General features: G+C 53.5%; 7 protein-coding genes across 7 annotated transcripts; 4 read left to right on the plus strand and 3 right to left on the minus strand.

The window, feature by feature from the left end:
* Positions 1-3,643: 3,643 nt before the first annotated feature.
* GLOTRDRAFT_131461 (uncharacterized protein) lies at positions 3,644-4,455 on the minus strand (the record flags this gene model as incomplete). The annotated part of the gene is made up of 4 exons (XM_007870277.1): positions 3,644-3,850; positions 3,912-4,046; positions 4,112-4,252; positions 4,312-4,455. The coding sequence occupies 4 exons, from the start codon at positions 4,453-4,455 to the stop codon at positions 3,644-3,646; spliced, it is 627 nt and encodes a 208-aa protein (XP_007868468.1).
* Positions 4,456-7,105: 2,650 nt separating this feature from the next.
* Positions 7,106-7,566, plus strand: GLOTRDRAFT_131462 (uncharacterized protein; the record flags this gene model as incomplete). The annotated part of the gene is made up of 3 exons (XM_007870278.1): positions 7,106-7,143; positions 7,197-7,439; positions 7,497-7,566. The coding sequence occupies 3 exons, from the start codon at positions 7,106-7,108 to the stop codon at positions 7,564-7,566; spliced, it is 351 nt and encodes a 116-aa protein (XP_007868469.1).
* Positions 7,567-8,204: 638 nt separating this feature from the next.
* Positions 8,205-9,874, plus strand: GLOTRDRAFT_140083 (mitochondrial ornithine carbamoyltransferase). The gene is made up of 5 exons (XM_007870279.1): positions 8,205-8,689; positions 8,744-9,171; positions 9,221-9,374; positions 9,443-9,516; positions 9,641-9,874. Exons 1-5 carry the CDS (start codon positions 8,282-8,284, stop codon positions 9,738-9,740), a joined length of 1,164 nt encoding a protein of 387 aa, XP_007868470.1. The 5' UTR covers positions 8,205-8,281; the 3' UTR covers positions 9,741-9,874.
* A 105-nt stretch (positions 9,875-9,979) lies between these two features.
* On the minus strand, positions 9,980-11,884 carry GLOTRDRAFT_131464 (uncharacterized protein; the record flags this gene model as incomplete). The annotated part of the gene is made up of 15 exons (XM_007870280.1): positions 9,980-10,301; positions 10,358-10,383; positions 10,432-10,550; positions 10,607-10,651; positions 10,711-10,749; positions 10,808-10,906; positions 10,978-11,032; positions 11,095-11,171; positions 11,229-11,261; positions 11,327-11,357; positions 11,416-11,441; positions 11,498-11,594; positions 11,647-11,679; positions 11,733-11,774; positions 11,834-11,884. 15 exons carry the CDS (start codon positions 11,882-11,884, stop codon positions 9,980-9,982), a joined length of 1,095 nt encoding a protein of 364 aa, XP_007868471.1.
* A 318-nt stretch (positions 11,885-12,202) lies between these two features.
* Positions 12,203-13,335, plus strand: GLOTRDRAFT_117242 (uncharacterized protein; the record flags this gene model as incomplete). Its single annotated transcript, XM_007870281.1, has 4 exons — positions 12,203-12,660; positions 12,718-12,997; positions 13,054-13,194; positions 13,250-13,335. The coding sequence occupies 4 exons, from the start codon at positions 12,203-12,205 to the stop codon at positions 13,301-13,303; spliced, it is 933 nt and encodes a 310-aa protein (XP_007868472.1). The 3' UTR covers positions 13,304-13,335.
* A 248-nt stretch (positions 13,336-13,583) lies between these two features.
* On the minus strand, positions 13,584-14,594 carry GLOTRDRAFT_95194 (uncharacterized protein; the record flags this gene model as incomplete). The annotated part of the gene is made up of 7 exons (XM_007870282.1): positions 13,584-13,628; positions 13,668-13,730; positions 14,005-14,218; positions 14,274-14,275; positions 14,331-14,344; positions 14,407-14,459; positions 14,521-14,594. The coding sequence occupies 7 exons, from the start codon at positions 14,592-14,594 to the stop codon at positions 13,584-13,586; spliced, it is 465 nt and encodes a 154-aa protein (XP_007868473.1).
* A 660-nt stretch (positions 14,595-15,254) lies between these two features.
* On the plus strand, positions 15,255-16,117 carry GLOTRDRAFT_95195 (uncharacterized protein; the record flags this gene model as incomplete). Its single annotated transcript, XM_007870283.1, has 5 exons — positions 15,255-15,503; positions 15,712-15,782; positions 15,831-15,860; positions 15,911-15,977; positions 16,040-16,117. The coding sequence occupies 5 exons, from the start codon at positions 15,255-15,257 to the stop codon at positions 16,115-16,117; spliced, it is 495 nt and encodes a 164-aa protein (XP_007868474.1).
* Between the last annotated feature and the right edge of the window lie 2,562 nt (positions 16,118-18,679).

Consider the following 18,679-nt stretch of genomic DNA (forward strand, 5'->3'; position numbering starts at 1 on the left):
GAGAACAACATTGCGTTATTATTGGACCCACAAGCGCGCTAATCCCTATCAGGACTCAGTGATTGACCGACTGTCAACTGCATTCCCCCTTCACTCGAAACGAGCGTCGGTGCCGACTCTCCCGCATTACGACCAGGTCCCGGCGGCGAGAGAGTGCAGCACAGCACCTGCTCGCGTCCCTCATCTCTAACGTCGAAGACGGTGCTTCGACGATCCCGAGATCACTCCGCGAACCTTGTCCCCTAATCATTGAAACACAAACGCGTCGAGCACAGATCCCGAGGCGCGCGTATACTTAGATCGAAGTTACGAATATGACAAGAAACATCGTGCACTCATATAGCCTCAATATCGCATGACTTCACCCGAATAGTGCGGAGACGTCGCCCATATATCCATGTGGCGTCTACTTACTGTACGTGACCTCTCTCAGGTGAAAGTTCTGACAACCGTGTTCCCGCTTCTCTTATTGCTCCTCCAGACACACTGAGAATTCTCTTCTCCCATTTGCACCTACCCGCTACAACCCCGAGCGCCCGCTGCGCCTCCCATCGTGAAGATTTCAAGCTCATATATTACCTGAACAGAAGCACAGCTAATTAATCTTCTAGCTCGTATAGCCATACGTGACGCTCAGATAATATCCTTCTAGCTTGTATGTCCATATGCACCAACGTCATCAATTCATTATCCCAGCATGCCGAGCCTCCCGAGCGCTCCGAAATGGCTTTGGCAAAGGCTGCGCGCGGCAATCTGGCAATCTGATTCCGCCGCGTTTCTCAACCCGCGCTTCCTCCCGAGTCGCTTCAGAGTTCCGCTGTCGAGTCTTTGAAGTCGACCTGCCTTAGTCCCCCCCGCTCCAAGGCCCTCGGTGCACAGCTCGCTACAAGCCTGAAGACATACACAGCGATGAGAGTACGCGGCTCGCGCCGGAGCGCTGAGCTCCTTCCTACGTCCGCTCACTGTCACCTCATACACCCATGCAAGGTTATCCGTGGTACGCAGTCGGTCGGTACGTTTTATGCTGGAGCTGAAAGAGCGTACGTATCTCTTTGGCTGAGGGTCGAGGGTCTACGCAGACCGAAGCCACAGGCCGCTCGTCGCGTTAACTCGCCGGCGGACTAAATACTAATAGGCTCAGGCAACATCAGATCCCGCCACATGAGCCACCCAAAACTTTCTTTCTCACGGATGCCGGTACGTGACTTCTCCCGCTATCCAGAGTACCGTGGCGCCGTCCGCCCTGTACATCTCACATCCATAAACGCAGGCTTGCCGAACCCCCTCTTCCCGCGGACGCGAAGCCCTGACCTGGCATCTCCTCGTAAGATTCGCAAGTCATGTGGGATCACAGCTCGTTCATTTCTATACCGGAATATACGCGGTTAGTCTCCTGAACATGCATATGCCAACGTACGCCCACAAGTATGTGGAAGCGTTGCTGATTGGTTGTTGCTGGGTGCGGAGCCCCCCGCACGATGCGTTGTTCATCCGGGCGCCCGTCCTATTTCGCTGCATCCCGAGCGCGAGTGTCGGGCCCTCCCCCTCTCACCGCGCTCTTCGTTTCGGGTGCCGATACTCGATGTTGTGCCGGGTGTCGCAGGTCGTGGAGCTAGGGGTGCTATCTGACACAACACTGGCAGCGATGGACTCGAAGGAAGAGTGTTGCCCGGATTTTTTACCGTGAGCGTACAACTCCAGATGATGGAGTTGATCTAGGCAAGCAGCACACGTCCTCTTCTCGGTGAGTATTGCCACGGAGTAGCACCGTGCGTCGCAGACATGCAATTGCTGGCAGCTACCTGCTGGTAAGTTCCTCTTAAGACCACACAGAAAAGGGATAACATGTCAAGTCAAGTTCTCTGCAGGCCAACACAGGGGACGACTGCGAGTGCGAGTGTGCGGGGCTACGTGGCTGTGCACTGACGTCGGTCGACCAGGGAGCCAATCAGGACTTTCCGCCATTGTTTCTTACGCTGGGCGTATGTGTACTGGTCACTGCTAGGACAGGGGTGTACCGACGTCGCACTGCCCTCAAAAGCAGACACATGATACGCACCCTCTGTGTTTTATACTTACCATGGCCTCGCCCTTTATACTAACGTCGGCCGTGCTCCTGATCATGGCCTCGCGCCGGACATCGAGAATTGGACTCGACGGACCTCGCATGTGCCGCACGGTGTGCGGAGGTCGCACTGCCACTGCGTCGCGGACCGCGGTCATTCCTAGGTTTCTCAGAACCATCCTCATGATCAGCCAGTGTGTCGAAGAGCCCAGGGTGATCCTAACCTACACCTAACCCGGGCGCCCGCTGCGCCTCCCATCGTGTGAAGATTTCCATATCGACCAGCATACATTAACTGAACAGAAGCGCTGCTAATTAATCTTCTAGCTCGTATAGCCGTAACAGATGCACAGGTAATTGCATTCTAGCTTATACACCCATATGCACCAACGTCACTGATTCATTATCCCAGCATGCCGAGCCTCCCGCAGAGCTGCCCGCCCCATTCCGATTTCGCCGAGTTTCTCGATTCGTGTGTCGATATGGACATCGCTGGCCGTACTCGAGTCTCTTCGTGCCGCAGCATCCTCTCCCTTGCCCCCAAGTCCCTCGGTACACGGCTCAAGGGTCCTTGCCAGCTCTTCAAGTTGGTAAGCACGAAGACACACACAACGGTAAGAGTGGGCGGCGTCGATCGGCGTCCCGACGAATTGATAGCCCCCTTCTACGTTCGAGTTGGCGCCGTCATTCATACACCGATGCAAGGCTGGCCGTGGGTCCACGATCTGGAGAGAGGACGGCGCGGTATGCTTGACACAGCAGCTGTCTCTCTGGCTTCCGGGACGAGTCGGACGCAGGTCGAGCGTCGAGGGCACAGCATACACGGACCCAAGTCACCAGCCGCTTGTAGTTAGAGGCACAAGGTGCAGGGGCCAAGTCAGTAGTGTCGAGTTGTGGCGGCCGAAGACCTCGCCTACGCCCTCCATACTTGTGTTTTTACATCCACGCCCTGTACGTGATGTCCTGCCAACCAAGTCGCAGTGGCACCGTCCATCCTGTCCATCATGCTCCTTCGTTCCGCAGGCAGACGAGTAGGTGCATCAAACCTCCCGCCGGGAAACAGCTTTGCGCGCCAGCTGTGCCTCTTGAAGGACTAAAACTCACGCATGAACGGTGCGGGAGCAGAGTGATTCACTTCCTACAGCGCCAGCTATTAAACATGGGCCGCTGGTTTTGCCCCGCACCTTGCATTCTTTGCTCCGACTTGTGCCCTTCAATTTCGCTGCATCCGGGAGCGAACGAGTGCCGGGCCGTTCGCCTCTCACCACACAACTCATGTCATGTCCATACTGGACCCATCCATGGCAGGATTCCAGCCCCGAACTCCTCGATCCTGTGTCGGCTACTGGTAAGAAGACTGTGCACTGCCTCACCCGTTTGCACCAGAGATCACAATAGTATAATTCATTGATGTGGCAAACAAGATACTCATACAATGGTATCACGACGCCCAGAGGGATACAGCCACTTTACTATGACAGGTGAGATGCGGAGACGTGACTATCACGTAGTATTCCTCGGCCTTACTATTCGTACACTGATGGCTGATCGAGCCCGGATACGCTGGGACTGCTCCCCTTAACTCACGATAGTGGGATTCGGTCGAGCCTTCTGTCCTCCACCTTTGAAGTGCCAAAGCAGACAGGTTCTGAAGTGATCTCTGAGGTATTCCCTCCTCACTTCAGGCTCGGCGGCCAAGCCAGTGGTTCCCAAAGGAATGGCCATTGTGTGCCGGCCTTCCAGGAAAGGTGCACCACTCTTTTCAAAGCGGTACAACATTGAAGTCTGGAATGATGCGTCAGCGGTAAGAAGACACCGTCATGACCAAATTTGACACCGGACGCACCATGGCATCGATCCCAAATTGATAATCGTCGAAGAGAGCGTGGATATCAGCTCTCATCAGCATCGCGTTCGTGGGCACGTCAATGTCTGTGGGACTAGTGATTGAAAGCTGTGTACCCAGCGGGCTGTTGACTATCTAATGCAAATGTGTTCATGATTGAGCCATTACTCCTGGAACATATGTCAACACAATAAACATACCATCCCTGTGGCGAAGAGAGGTATGACATGTGCAACATGAAATTCAGTAAAATTGCGGCCGCGTTTCCGGTCAACTGCTGGGATTCCAGACACTCGACACGCCTTGTCTCTCTTGCGCACCGCATTCACCACCGCTGAGTTCTAGAGGCAAAAGTGTAATACAATCCGAGTCTCCCCCCTTGATAAACTGCACCACATACCCTGTCAACCTTGTCCGAATCTTTGCTAGATGCACCAGAGGGCGTTTGGCTAGCTGTTTTCTTTCTCTTTTCAAAGAGTGCTTTACACAACTCAGGTATGAGAGGCGCAAGTTGTCTGTTCACACCGGCTGCGATTATCTCCATGTAAAATACCCACTGGGAGAAGGCAAAGGACTGCAGTGTACTAACCTTTGTAATACAAGTAATGGCCAGCCTTAAGAAGCCCTGGACCTCTTGACACAAGGTCCATATTCTGAAGATCAGGAAGAATTGGCAATCCTGCTCGGTCACGCGGAGAGCCAAGCATTTCAAGTTTCTCTGATAGGGTTTCTTTGTGGACGAAGCACAGCACTGGCTCTGTCATGCATGGTTTCACCCTGATAATGGGTGAATTTAACCTGCACAACTTGACGAGACCGACATGGTGAAACTGGCCATATAAAGGTGGAATTTCACCCATTGCAATGTACCCACATACCTGGTGAAAAGTACCCCCCACCGGTGAAAATCACCCTTTGACCTGGATAAGGTAACTCAATTTCTGGGTTACAAACATGGTGAATTTACCCCCTTCCGGGGTCCACAGTGAGTGATTGGTGGACTTGTGCACTTTTTTTGGTCCAACTTACTTCGGCCTTTGCCTGGGACAACAACCATGTCCAGCCAATCATACAGAGTCTCGGCAGTGAGCTGTCCAAATCGCCAGCAGCCTATTTTCCTTGATCAGTTCAATCAATTTAACGGAATAGGGTCTTGTTGGCAGTGGAAGATACTAGCTTCAGACAACACCCAAGGGCTAGGTCAAACTGTGTCAAGACTGTATTCTGGTATAAGGAATACAAGTGGCAGACTCACCTAGGTCAAACTGTGTCAAGACTGGGGGACACAGAGCGACCTAGGGAGCCCTTATATACTGTAGAATACAAGAGCATCAAAGAACAAGGACAGAACAAGGGGGACATCGAAATACAAAGAAGAACAAGGAATACAAGGAATACAAGGAATACAAAGGGAGTGGCTCACAACAAAGGGAGTGGCTCAGAACAAGGTAACTTGGCCTAGAAGCGCCTAGGCCATTCCATGAGCCACTCAGTCAAAAAAGAGTGACCAAGTCATCAGATCTCAACAGGTCTGGATCCCGGAGTCGAACCGACTTAGCCACTACTCCAAGTGTCCTACATTCCGAGCGTGTTACACGCTCTATGTGCCGTTACTCCGGTCTCCCAAACCGGGTTCTGCCGCACTCCTGGTCCATAAGGATCCGAATCCTTACACCTGGGACATGTTTCAGAGACGGTGCGATGAGGGTATGCCCGCGCTTCAGTTCTCAAACATCTGCAGCTAAGTTCGGTGCCAAGACGGATTAATGTGGGCTTTTGTGCAGCATTTCCAATCAACTGGATATTGAGGAGACATATTTCACCACTCAGAAACAACACCGAAGGTGAAACTAGCAAAGAACAAAAGAAATATCAGTTACTAGTCCATATAGAATGCGAGCCCATGGACCCACATTCCCTGGCGTATCAGGGACTCGAGACCCGGGCCGGACAGTGAGGTCCTGTGTACGCGCGTTGTTTGCTCTTGCTCCATAACCTTACTAGATATTATTTCTGACTGATGTGTTTTGCTGATTGTGGAGATTACAGTATAAGAGCTTGTCCTGCAGGAAGAGAGATTATCACCTGCACGATTGCGGACCTGCGAATCTCGAGAAAATGGGGCCAGACGACCAGCCGCACCACCTCAACCCCAAATTCTACCTGTCCTCAAAAGGTCTCGACCTCAAATGCAACTTTTTTGTCTGGATTGAAAGAAGAATTGAATTAGGTGTTTCTACTAGGATGTCTATTTCTCACAACTCGTACTCATGAGCGGACTCCCAGCACTGTCTGTACATGAAAACTCCCACATCACCTACCGGACATTGTACCGCTGGATGGATATGGTGCACCAACAAAATGACCGTGCTGATTACGGGACAGTGTGCACTTATCTCCTCCGGAGGATCAGTATACAGCCTGTCGCGAAGGAGTGCTTCCTGGAGTTCCTGAACATCCCGGAAGGGTCATACATACCCCGAGACAGTAATGAGCTTATAGTTCCAGGACACTACAGCACCTTCGAGAGCGAAGAGCGTAAGCTTCATGCCAATGATATGGACAGATTGGACATTGATGACCCCTGACCACAGCGAGAGAACTCTTTCACCTGCATATTCCATCGCCTGGATTCCCGATGTCCGAGGAACAGATATTCGAGGAACCTGAGTTTGCAAACCTGGCAAGTGGATTGAGTCCGATTGACTCTTGGCAGGATGTGATTGTATAGCTAATTCTTACGCTCGCCTTGATCTCTAACTGCTCAGCAATTTTATTCCGCAATCTTGGACCGTGATCAGAAGACCTGCGTAATCACAGGCCTGCGGGAGCCTGATCCAGTGGCGACTTGGATCCTGTATAATTTCAGGCATAATTGGGTACGCTCATCCTCTTACCTCCCAGCTTAATAGCATGTATAATTCTCAACTACATCCTTCTCTGCTCTGCAATTTGGTCAGGTCACCGAGCTGTCATATGACGAAATTGATCTTAATCCGTTGAAATTGCCCCAGCAAGACCAGGTCGTTCACACTCCACGTAACGGGCTGACGATGCATCCGCGTCTGGCCGAACTGTGGCGCCGGAATGTATTCAGCATTGATCCAGAGGTATGTATATGTGTATCTATACCACCGGTGTGGTATGCGGAAACGGGCTCTACTACGGGTAGTAATTCCACCTTTGCACGCAGGATGACTACCGCATCGTCTGGTTCAGAGACCCAAGGACCGTGTGTGCGCCGGAGCTGTTATCGCACATTCCGACTCATCTCAGGCTGCCAAGTGTACCGGAGGAGTTGCGCCCGAACTACTGGGCACTACGCGGGCACCTCAAGGAGAGCCTGTTCGATAACGTGACCGACTGCGATATCCATAGCGACTTCGATTTCGCGGATCTGTCGGCCATCTGGGACCAGGCTTTCGGTGATGACCCATGCGAGGTGCCGGCGCCGCTCACTGACCCTGTCTGGCAGACGCGGCTGGGGCAGATTCTCTTCGAGTGGATCATGGCGACGGATAGTCGGCTGTAAGCTCTGTCATAGCCCACGTTATGGTTAGATGCTGATAACATCCTATGGCTCAGGCACGAGCGGGAGGAGACCCGGGAGTCTGCCTCAGCTCAAGAAGCTGTTGATACCTCAGGACAAGAGTGATGTATACCGTATCTGTATGGGTGCTTCCACTTTTCAGGACTCGGGGAAAGCTCAGGAGTCAGACTCGATTAATGTTGTTTTGGAAGAGCTTCTGGCTTCCGAACGTACTAGACATCTTGCCTGTATTGTACTTGGATATAATCTAACGCTATACATATGTCGTGTCGATCGAGTCTACTCAATCCCCGTTCTCATCTCACTATATGAAAGATCCTGTCTAAGCAGAGGCTACGACGTAGCAGGCCGTCGCTGCTAAGTCCTGCCCACTATTGACTGTCTTGTCCAATAACCTGAGACTTAGAGTGTCACAGCAAGTCCAGGATGCCCCATGAAATCTTCCGATGATTTAGGTGCATTTTATCTAGAACTACATCTACAACGTCAAGCGCGTTCGGGCTATTCGTCTGCTACAGTTCTGGACAAACTCTCATTGTGATCCCCGCCTGCTTGCTATGGACGCTCTTTTTGCAGAGCGATCACAGGTCGCAGCTGGTAGTTCGGTTCTCACTCGGTTATCTGACTATGGCGTAGAATCGGGCTGCAAAAGCTCCTCTTACTTTGGGTTCGCTTCTCATAGATATACCTCCAGACTATTGTAATATGTGGCTGTGCGGAACGGAAATCCAGGGAGGAGCCAATCAGAACCTGCGACACTCAAAATACTTGTTGACTCATAAACCTCGTTGAAGCTGTGTGGCCCTCGCCGACGTCCAGCATGCCAGCCCCGCGCGTGCCACACATCATGACTCTCGCGGACCTGACGGTCCCGCAGATCAACAAGGTCATCACGCACGCCCACTACCAGCGCGCCACTTCCCTGCCTTGGCTCGCTCCCGCCACCCGCTTGTCCAAGGATGCCGACGACAAGAAGAAGGAGCAACCGAAGCGCATGCCCTCGCAGTCCCTCTTTAACAAGAGCATCGCGCTGCTTTTCAACAAGCGCAGCACGCGCACACGGGTCAGCGCGGAGACGGCATCTGTCCTGCTCGGCGGGCGCGCCCTGTTCCTCGGGAGAGAGGATATCCAGCTCGGCGTGAACGAGACCGTGCGAGATAGCGCGCGGGTGATCGGAGGATTCTGCCAGGGGATCTTTGCCCGCGTCGGGGAGCAAGCGGAGATCGATGTGCGCTGCATCCCCTCTACTACCCTTTTCACAGTACTAACCTCCCCTCTCCAGGAACTCGCACAATATTCCCCCGTGCCCGTGCTTAACGCCCTCTCTGATCTCTGGCACCCGACCCAGATCCTCGCCGACATCCTCACCCTGCACGACCACGCGCACCTCTTCACCGACTCCCCGCCCCCGCCGCCATCCAAGCGCATCAACCCGCCCGCACCCCTCCCGCCGCTCACGATCGCGTGGGTCGGCGACAGCAACAACATCCTACACGACATGCTCGTGAGCTACCCGCGGCTTGGGCACAAGCTGCGCGTCGCGACGCCCGGCAAGGAGGAGTACCAGTGCCCGCGGCTCGTGCGGGAACGTGTGGAAGGACTGGGAATTGAGATTGGGAAGGAGGAGGGGAAGGGGCCTGGCCAGATTTTCTGGACCGAGGACCCGCGGGAGGCGGTGAAGGGCGCGGACGTGGTTGTTACGGATACTTGGTGCGAGGTTTGTTCGGAGCCCCGGGTGGTTTAGCTAATGGGTGTTCAGGGTTTCGATGGGTCAGGAAGAGCAGAAGGCGCAGCGCCTCCGAGACTTTGCAGGGTACCAGGTGACCGAGGCGCTCTGCCGAGAAGGTGGAGCCAAGGACAACTGGAAGTTCATGCATTGTCTGCCCCGCAAGGGCGAGGAGGTCGACGATGAGGTGTGTATCTACCTCGAAGTCTCATCTCATCTTGTCTGGACTTCACCGAAACTGACGAATATGCGCAGGTTTTCTATGGACCCCGCTCGCTGGTTTTCCCTGAGAGCGACAATCGCAAGTGGACGATCATGGCGTTGTTCGAGTGAGTGTCGTAACCGTCTCCGCATGGACATGTCTACGTCCCAACGTCCCTTACATCACTGTCGCGCCCTCGCATCATCTTCCGGTCTCGAGTGATCACTGACCTCCATCTCTTATTCTTCCAGCCTCCTCTTCGGCAAGTGGGAACTCCACCCTGAACAGCTATACAAGCTGGAGAAGAAGATGGCCAGCAAGTCTGAATCCACTACCGAGGACTCGCAGTAGTCGAGGCACTGGCTTCTTCTGAGGAGGTGTTGGAACTGTTGCAGACCGAAAAGTACATAGTATACTTGCTTGTATAAAGTCGGCTAATCGTCCTTCGACAATGTTAGAGCTTGCTTGGCTTTGCTGTGCAGAAGAGTATGAATCCGCTGGTATCGTAATCCGAATGATGGATAATGTACAGATGAAATGGCTGGTATGTAGCTCCTTCCCTATCTCGTGGTTGGGCATAAAACCGGACCTCACGGATCCCACCCACCCCCACCGCGCAAGCGGCTCACCCGCTCCCTATCCACGCCCTCCTCCCCTCTGCCTGGCCCACCGAAGTCGTCCATCTCGAACACCTCCACGCCGTCCTCGGCGGCCGGCACCCGAGCGTCGTCGCACGCCTCGCCATGCCAGTGCGCGGGCACGGTTGCGAGGAAGCTCGCAGGGCTGAGCGAGGAGAGGAGCGTGCTCGCCGTCGTGGGCTGCGAGGGCGGCGGGGTTCTTTGGTGAGAGGGGGATTTGAGGATGAAGAGGAGGACGCGCGTGCAGAGGATGCTGTGCATTACGCGCTGGGGGCTGTTTCGATAAGGGTTAGTAGCGGCGAGGAGGGAGGGAGGGAAGGGGAGACGGACGTGGCGAGCCAATTTGTTAGTGCGGGCTAAGGGAGGGATTAGTGAGAGAAGGGGAGAGGAGGGAGAAGGCGTACGGGGCCTGCGACGGGGATGATAACGTTTACGATTGTTATCGCTGAGCGGGGTGTTAGGCTTGCAGGAGGGAAGGAGCGGGAGGGGGACTTGCCTAGGAGCATGAAGTAGAATAGGATGCCTATGGGAGAGGTGAGGAGGTGAATAAAGGGGGAGGAGGGAAGGTGGAGGACGGACCGTCTCGGTAGAGGGTGACGACCATGGGCGAGCGGGTGTGGCGAACTATACGCAAGGGCTGAAGTCAGAATAATCGTGGGGGAGGGAGGAGAATGGGTACGTACGGTGCTGGACGGCTTTGATCACGGTGAGTATTGCCATAACTACGAACCTGATCAGTATATGCCAGGTAGGCAAGACAAAGGGCGAGGGCGGGCCTACTTGTCTCTGCCACGAGTACGAGAACGTAGTCGATGAAGACGATAGCGCTTGCATGTCGGAGGAAGCACCCTGCGACGCCGGGTTCAGGCGGGTCCTCGTCTGGTCAGTAGTCGCCTGGCGTCAGCGTTTGGGATATGGAGTTTGGGCAAGGAGAGCCTGAGCGGACGTACAGACGAGAGAGTCGGCTTCCAGGGAGACGACGCCTACGCCAGCAGAGAAGATGAGCTGTTTGAGTTTGAATGTTGAACGAATGCGTGGAGATTTGAGTAAGGGACAGGCACACGTACACCGTAGACTATTGCGAGGGTCATGCCGATGGAGCGGCGGCGTTCCCAAAGCGCGTATGTGCGTAGACATAAGATTGCTACGTGGCTCAGCGTAAGTGCAAGGGAGAATACAGGATGGAAGGACAGACGCTAACATTCGGATATAAGGGTGCCAAGGGTGATCAACCCTGTCCATGGGCGGGTATCAATGCCAAAGAGAGGTACCATTGGCTGAAGCGGAAGTGTGACTTACAGAGAACGACTTTGAAGTTACGTTCGCATTCCTGCAATATTAATGGGATCAGTACGGTGGTGGGTGAATAATTAGAGCTGAAAGCTGACCTCCCGCGAATGTCTAGCAGTTAATACTACGGCAAAGCAAGTGAGCTGGAGCACGTGAGAGAAAAGATGGAGGGAACCTCACGATTGAGCGAGACGAAGGTATCAATGAATGGCGTGTATCGGTTGAGGAAGAAGAGGACCGTGCCGAGGGTTTGTCGTGACTTCCATACGTATTCCACCTATCAGACGCGTCAGTGTTGGGATAGGCTTATCTGAGAACTCAGCCCAGACCTCATCGTCGAGCGTGCATAAGTAGTCGTAAACCTTTCGATCGGTTAGTGCGGGATGACCGGTGAGATGCCAAGCAGCCGGCGTACAAGAATGGTTCCGGTGGCAGCTACGGACAGCGGCACCACGTCCTGATTAGCGAGGGAACAACAATGTTAGGTAGGATAGCGCTTGAGGATTGCGTTCGCACCTCGATTGGGCCGCCGACAGCGCGAGGCGCGAGGAGGACATCCCCGCTCATGAATCGCGGGTGCTGGTGGTATGCTGCGAAGAGGCTCGCTGGTCACGGGCGACCCCTTGCGACTTCGTGTTCGCAATCTGAGCATATTTAGGATCGACGCATTGCCGATCTTTCTGAATCTCCAGTTACGATCTGTCAATAATCACCAAATTAAACTCCTCGACCAATCCCATCCGTTCGCGTCGGATGCCCAGCGACCAATCAAACGTCGTAGTTTCTTTGTCCGAGTCGGGTTACGTCACGCGTTTATTGCTCGGTTAGGCGCGCTAGCGCTCGCGTCGTGGCGGCGCTGATGTGTCTGACAGCAGCGACGCCGACATGCCATCCTTCCCGCTCATCCCGCTGTCCATCGCCGCCCTCTTCAGCGCCCAGGGCCTGCGCAGAGGCTCGCTCTCGCCGTCGGGCGCTGTCACAGCCACGCTCATCGGGACCCTCACGCTCGCCGTCCCCCTGCGTGCTTTCGGCGTGTCCCTTCTCTCCTTCTACCTCATAGGCTCGCGCGCGACCAAGATCGGCAAGCAGCTCAAGGCCCAGCTTGAGGAGGGCCACACGGAGGGCGGACAGCGTACGGGCTTCCAGGTCCTGTGCAACTCGTTCTCTGCGTTCGGCGCTGCGCTGCTGTGGGAGGGCTTGTTCGTGCCTGGCTCGTTGCCTGCCCTTGTGATTAATTGGTTGGGAGGGACGCAGGCACCGACGTATCTATCCAATGAGTGGTGTCCAGTATCTACCTCGGTGTTGGATGGGTGGAGTCGTGCACTGGTCTTTGCTGCACTAGGGTGAGTCCACCGACGATCCCCCTGAACATACAGTTTATCACTCAATCCTATAATCAGGCATTTTGCCTGCTGCCTCGGAGACACCCTGGCCTCAGAACTGGGCATCCTCTCCAAAACTCCGCCCATCCTCATCACCACGCTCAAACCCGTCCCGCCCGGCACGAACGGTGGCATCTCGGGCGTCGGCACCCTCGCCTCGCTGGCGGGCGGGATTGCCATGGGCGCCACCCTCGCTGCCTGCTTGGCCATTGAGAACTCCGTATGCAGAGCGGATGCTTGGGCGGTATCGGCACAAGCCGTTGCTTGGGGCGGGTTTGCGGGTCTGTTCGGATCTTTGGTCAGTTCAATGTGATTGGCTTTCCGAGCCAGTTGGGCGCTGACTGGAGTGGACAGATCGACTCCCTATTAGGCGCGACCGTTCAGATGACTAAGTACTCCGCCACTAGCAAACGTATACTGACGGACGAGTCTGCCCCACCCAAAGACGCCGAGATTAAGGTTGTCAGTGGACTCAACATACTCACGAATAATCAGGTATCTTGTCATGGCTGCTCTAGTACTTGAAGTGCTACTAACGCCGGTACACTAGGTCAATCTCCTGTCCTCGGTCGTCACCGCAGTCGTCGTGGCACGGTTTGCGTGATGACGACATGCCCAACCTTGCCTCTCGCGCATGTATCATTCAATCAATACATGTATCTACTGAGGGTGTATGTTCCACCCGCGATATGTACTGACGATCTTGTATCATCACGCCTCACGCCGCTTGCTGTCGACTCGCTACGTGATGCTATGCATGCAGCCGTTCCTCTGCTTAAATGTCTGCATGAACGTATGGAGTTGTCTCGAGCATATCAAGACGACCAAACCTTACGCTTGTCGTTGAAACTGCCCTCACGCAGGAGCTCGAGTGGAAACGACCATTACCCGTAATTAAACGTGTCGTATTCGCTGCTGGACTGCGATAGCTGTAGCTGTGAATGTCAGTCCTGACAGTGAACACTCACGTGCCATATGTACGTGAAATCTTCTTCAGGCTTCGTTTTGTATACTTTCAGAAGGACACTTACCTAGGATGACCAAGTAGGACAAAAGGCAGGACACAGTAAAGTGTTGGCAACTATATGAACCGAAGCCACCGATCACTAACTCGGAACACACGCAGCCCGGCACGAAAGTTGACAACCAAGCTTATGATGCATTCACGAACACAGAGAACAGCGGTACAGTTACTTTCGTTCCGCAACGCATCTCCATACACTGATCAACTAGGAATGCAGCTGGTATCTACCACACCGACCCGGCGTCAATATCCCGTGAAGACCAAGAGTCTACACCACTTACCCCCCGAATGGATCGTGACGAGCTGGGTTTGATCGCTGTGTCCGGTGGAGTCCGAACCTCCCAGCGAGATGCCTGCAAATCGCGTAACCAGTTCAGCGCGCGCCGAGCGTCCAGGAGGGTGTGCTTGCCTGCGGTGACGTTCACCACCCAGGTGTAAAACGTCTCGTCCGTTCTTATTGTGTAAAGGGGGACGGGATGGCTGCCTCCGCGGATTCTGTGTGCGTTATCAGGGGTCAGTTCGAGCCGGTAGGGTCGGCTTGTGGACGTACTGCTGCAAAGAAGTTAGAAAACAGGTGATCGGACTTAAGGTGCTATGTGGTACTCACTACTGTATAGGGAGCTGGAATGCGCACAAGGGATCGGTAAACAGACTCGTAGAAAACAATCGCGGATGACACTCACGGACACCCCCGTGCCAGGTCAGGTTGGCGGGCACGCATGTCGTCAACTCAGGCCTGCGCGCCATCGTCCGCGATTGAGTACACAAAGTCAAGTCAGACAAGGACACAGACGTACAAAGGGTCGATGGTGAAATTCTCCGCCAAGGCCGCGGCGACAGAGGCGAGGGCAGCGAGAGCGAAAGTCTTCATACCGTGACTGCCTTAGCGATGACTTGCAAAAAAGTGGGGGAGGTTGGAACAAGATGGAATAAGAGGTACAGTAGGTGCGTAGGCTTTATAGGCCATGGTCGTCCCGGCTATCAGTCGGTAAGGCAGGGCACAGCATTGGGGTGTGTTTCATGATTAACACTTCGTGGAGAAGTGGTGCTGTGCTGATGAGGTGGATGCTGCAGCGGATATGTCGGGGTGCACGCACCGAGTACATCGGGGTGCACGCAGCGGAACTATCGGATGTTTCTCGCATAACCCTGCAAGGCGGCGTCAGCACCGAACTGTAGAAGGCTGGAGGAACAACGGACTCGCCTTGGCATGCACTCAGGCGGCGTCGGAGAGCCCGAAGACATATCTCGCTACGGACAAGCGGTGCGAGGTGCTGGCTGCCCTGAGATGTGGACTCGTCAGTTCAGAAGCGCGTCAGCGCCCTCGTATCTAGCAACGTACCATCCGGAGTTCAATTTGTCTTGAATATGAAGGAAGCAACATTACCACGCCCTCTTGGCTCAGCCTGCCGGACTGTCCCCATGTTAGTACTGGCGTATCCCCGCCCCTTTTCTTCCTTTGTCGCCCATCAGTCAAGAAACAGAAATCTTGTCGGGTGAGCTGTTTATTTAGCACTAAGTGTGTGATGAAATGCGCCTGGCACAAACAGTCTCTGCACCATGGGGCTCCCATCACATATCGCGCGTAGACCAAATCCTGCCTGAAGCGAAGAGTATTGGGACATTGGATGGTGCGCGATATGTCCGCCAGGAAAACTCGCCGGAGAACATGCATGTGTCCCGTTCACCTGTCGCCCCTTCCTCATCCGCACAACATCGGATCCCACAATTCGGCGAGCAGGACACAGTCAGCCTTGCGCGTCAGCGCAGTATGACTCTGGTGCGGACCTCGACCCGCCATGATGGCTTCATCCGGGCGTATTTCAGCTTCGGGCATGGGTACATAACCTGCCCCCCCGGGTGTATGTAGCCTTCGGGGTTCGGCATCATGAGGATACTGGTCCTCTGCCATTGGAAGATATATTGTATCAATGTCTGTCATGTCACATTATATTATAACATACTCAGCAAGACATAAGCAATCATAGAGTCCAGTAGACCCGCAATATCAGGAGCACACCCTTGTCATAGTCCAAGTTCGCCTTCTCTCCCAGGTACAGTAAGTGTCCCGGTTGTCAACTGGCTGTATCAGTAGCAACTCTGTCAGAATCTCGGTCTTCACTCCTGGGCCCAAATGGTATGTGGAATCATCAGTATCTGCCACGGGAACAACACTGGAACTTACAGTCTCCGGTCTGTCGCAATTATCCACTCCAACAGGAGCTTCCCCAACCGCGTTTGCCAGACGGGGTCAGTGAGCGGAGCTGGCTCTTGGCACGGATCATCACCGAAAGCCCTATCACATGTGTCCGACAGATCCCCGAGGTCAAGCTCGCTGTGGATATCACAGTCGGTCATGTTCTTGAACAGGCTGCCCTTGAGGTGCCCACGTAGTGTCCAATAGTTCGGGCGCAGGTCCTCCGAGACACTTGGAAGCCTGAGGTGGGACGGTATATGAGACACTAGGTCCGGCTCACACACGGTCCTTGGGTCTCGGAACCAGACGATTCGGTAGTCATCCTGCATGCGAAGGCGGAATTATCATGTGTAGCTGGTTTCTACATATAGCACTGATGGCATGAATGCACATCTACGCACCTCTGGGTCTATGCTGAATACTTTCTGATGCCACAGCTCAGCCAGATGTGGATGCATTGTCAGCCCGTTACATGGAGTAGGTGACACCTGATCTTCCGGAGGTAGACTCAGTGGATTAAGGTCGACTTCGCGATATGACAGCTCAGTGACCTGACAATGTGGATGAGAATTATGCATGCTAATAAATGTGGGAGGTAAGATGATGAGCGCACCCAATCATGCCTGAAATGAGGCAGGATCCAAGTTACTACTGGATCAGGCTCGTGTATCCCAGTGATTGTGCAGGTCTTCTGATCACGGTCCAGGATCTTCAAGTAGAATTGCTGAGGATTAGAATTTGAGGTCAGAGTGAGAAGGCAGGCAGACAACACTGTTCCATCAATCCACTTGCCAAGTTTGCAAATTCAGGCTCCTCTGATGTCTGTTCTCGAGACATCGGAAGTCCAGGCCCTGGGGTACGCAGGTGAAAAGGTTTGCTCGCTATCATCATGGATTATCAGGTTCTACACTGTCCATATCATTAACAGAAGCTTACAGTCTTGACTGTCAAAGGTGCCATAGTGTCCTGGAACTATAAGATCATTACTGTCTCGGGGTATGTATGGCCCTTCCGGGATGACGTGGAACTCCAGGAAGAACACCTTCCCTACAGGCCGTATACTGACCCTCCGGAGGAGATAAGGGAGTGCCGTCCCATAACCAGAGCGGACATATTGGCCATGCAGCATATCCATCCAGCGGTATAATGTTTGGTACGTGATGTGGGAGCTTTCATGTAGAGACAGTGCTAAGAGTTCGTGCATGAGTACGAGTTGTGAGACACGGGGATCATAGTATAAATACCTAATTTGATCCTCCTCGCAACCCAGATGAAAAAGTTGCATTTGAGGTCAAGACCTTTCGAGGACAGGTAGCTGGAGCTGAAGTCGTGATCGTCTGACATTTGTCGAAATTGGTCTCCAGTCAGATGGTGATAAGCCTCAGGATCGTCTGACCCCCGAAAACGCGGACTCAGCACATCGTACAAGCCCTCCGGAGCTTATTCGACACAGCGCTCGCACGCCTCTAGGCTTCTATGGGCTCTAAAAGACTTTTTCTATTTAGCTCCGGACTTCCCAACATCCTCGAGGCGTACTCGGACCCATTCCGTGATTTATCTCCGCGCACCGAAGCTCCGGAGTGACTTAACCAATGCGACTTCTAGCTGAATTAGCTCCGGGGCCCGCGGACACTTCCATCGAGGGGCGTCGTCCTCATTCCCACCCTCCAGCATACTCCCTCTCTCGTTTCCATCAAAATACTGAAGATGCGGACACATATGAGTCACCATGAGGCCAGCATCAGTCAGCAAGCGGCCGGAGGTAATTAGCACGTGACCAGCGCGTCACACGGAGTGATGGGACCTCTTAGGGCAGGTGGCGGAGTGTCGAGGCGACCTCTAGGGGTTGGGACGAGCAAGTGGGAGTGCAAGAGAGTCGTATGGTGCATGGTATAGCGGTGGCAAGTGCTGAGCAATCCTGTGGGTAGCGGCGTTTATTTGTTATTTATCTCCGAACGGTCGCAAAGCCATTCCTGTAGTATAAATTGTACAAAGTAGCATACAGAAAAATAAGTTTCGACTTCACCATCTCAGAGAATTAGAGTTACGATCTCAGCGACCCGAGAAGTTCGAAAGCGTCGAACTTAGCGAATTATAACCGATCTTAGCTTTGCCAATAGGCCTGACTCGTCGAGTGAATTAGCTCCGCCATCGATTCAATTAGCTCCGGTGCGTCTCACATAGCGAAATAAAAATTAAACAAGTCCCTTTAGTGTTTTCTACTCCCGTGGGCCCGAACCTACACTCGGTTCCGTGGTTTGCGACTTTGTTTGCGACTTTTCGGAGATAAATACTCCGGAGCGTCCCTTAGTGTTTGTTTCAGGCATCAAGGTTTTTGCTTTATTCTTCTAGGTCTTCCTACGGACTACCCTACGGCGTCTTACTCCTCCTTTCCCCCTCGAACTATTAAATACCCTTCAGTTGTCTCGGACCGCCTTCACCCATATCACGGGGTTTAGGTTTATTTCCTTTGGTCCTTGGTGATTGTTGTGTGTCAGTGCATATCAACGGGCGGTAGTATCGATATCCTGCCCTGAGATACAAGCTCTTATAGCCGCAAGACAAACCAGTTAGATCATCTCCAGTGAGCAACAAAATAAGAGTACCTTGGCGTTCAATTCCTGGATCTCGCACCTGTTACGCACGGAATTGTGGGTCCATGTTGATAAATTGAAGTTCAATCGTGTTATTGTACCAAGCAGGGACTAGTTCCGGAGGAATGGTTTTTTGTATTATTTGCTGGTTTCGCCTTCAGTGTT

This window comes from Gloeophyllum trabeum, assembly GCF_000344685.1.
Source record: "Gloeophyllum trabeum ATCC 11539 unplaced genomic scaffold GLOTRscaffold_00011, whole genome shotgun sequence".
NCBI lineage: Eukaryota > Fungi > Basidiomycota > Agaricomycetes > Gloeophyllales > Gloeophyllaceae > Gloeophyllum > Gloeophyllum trabeum.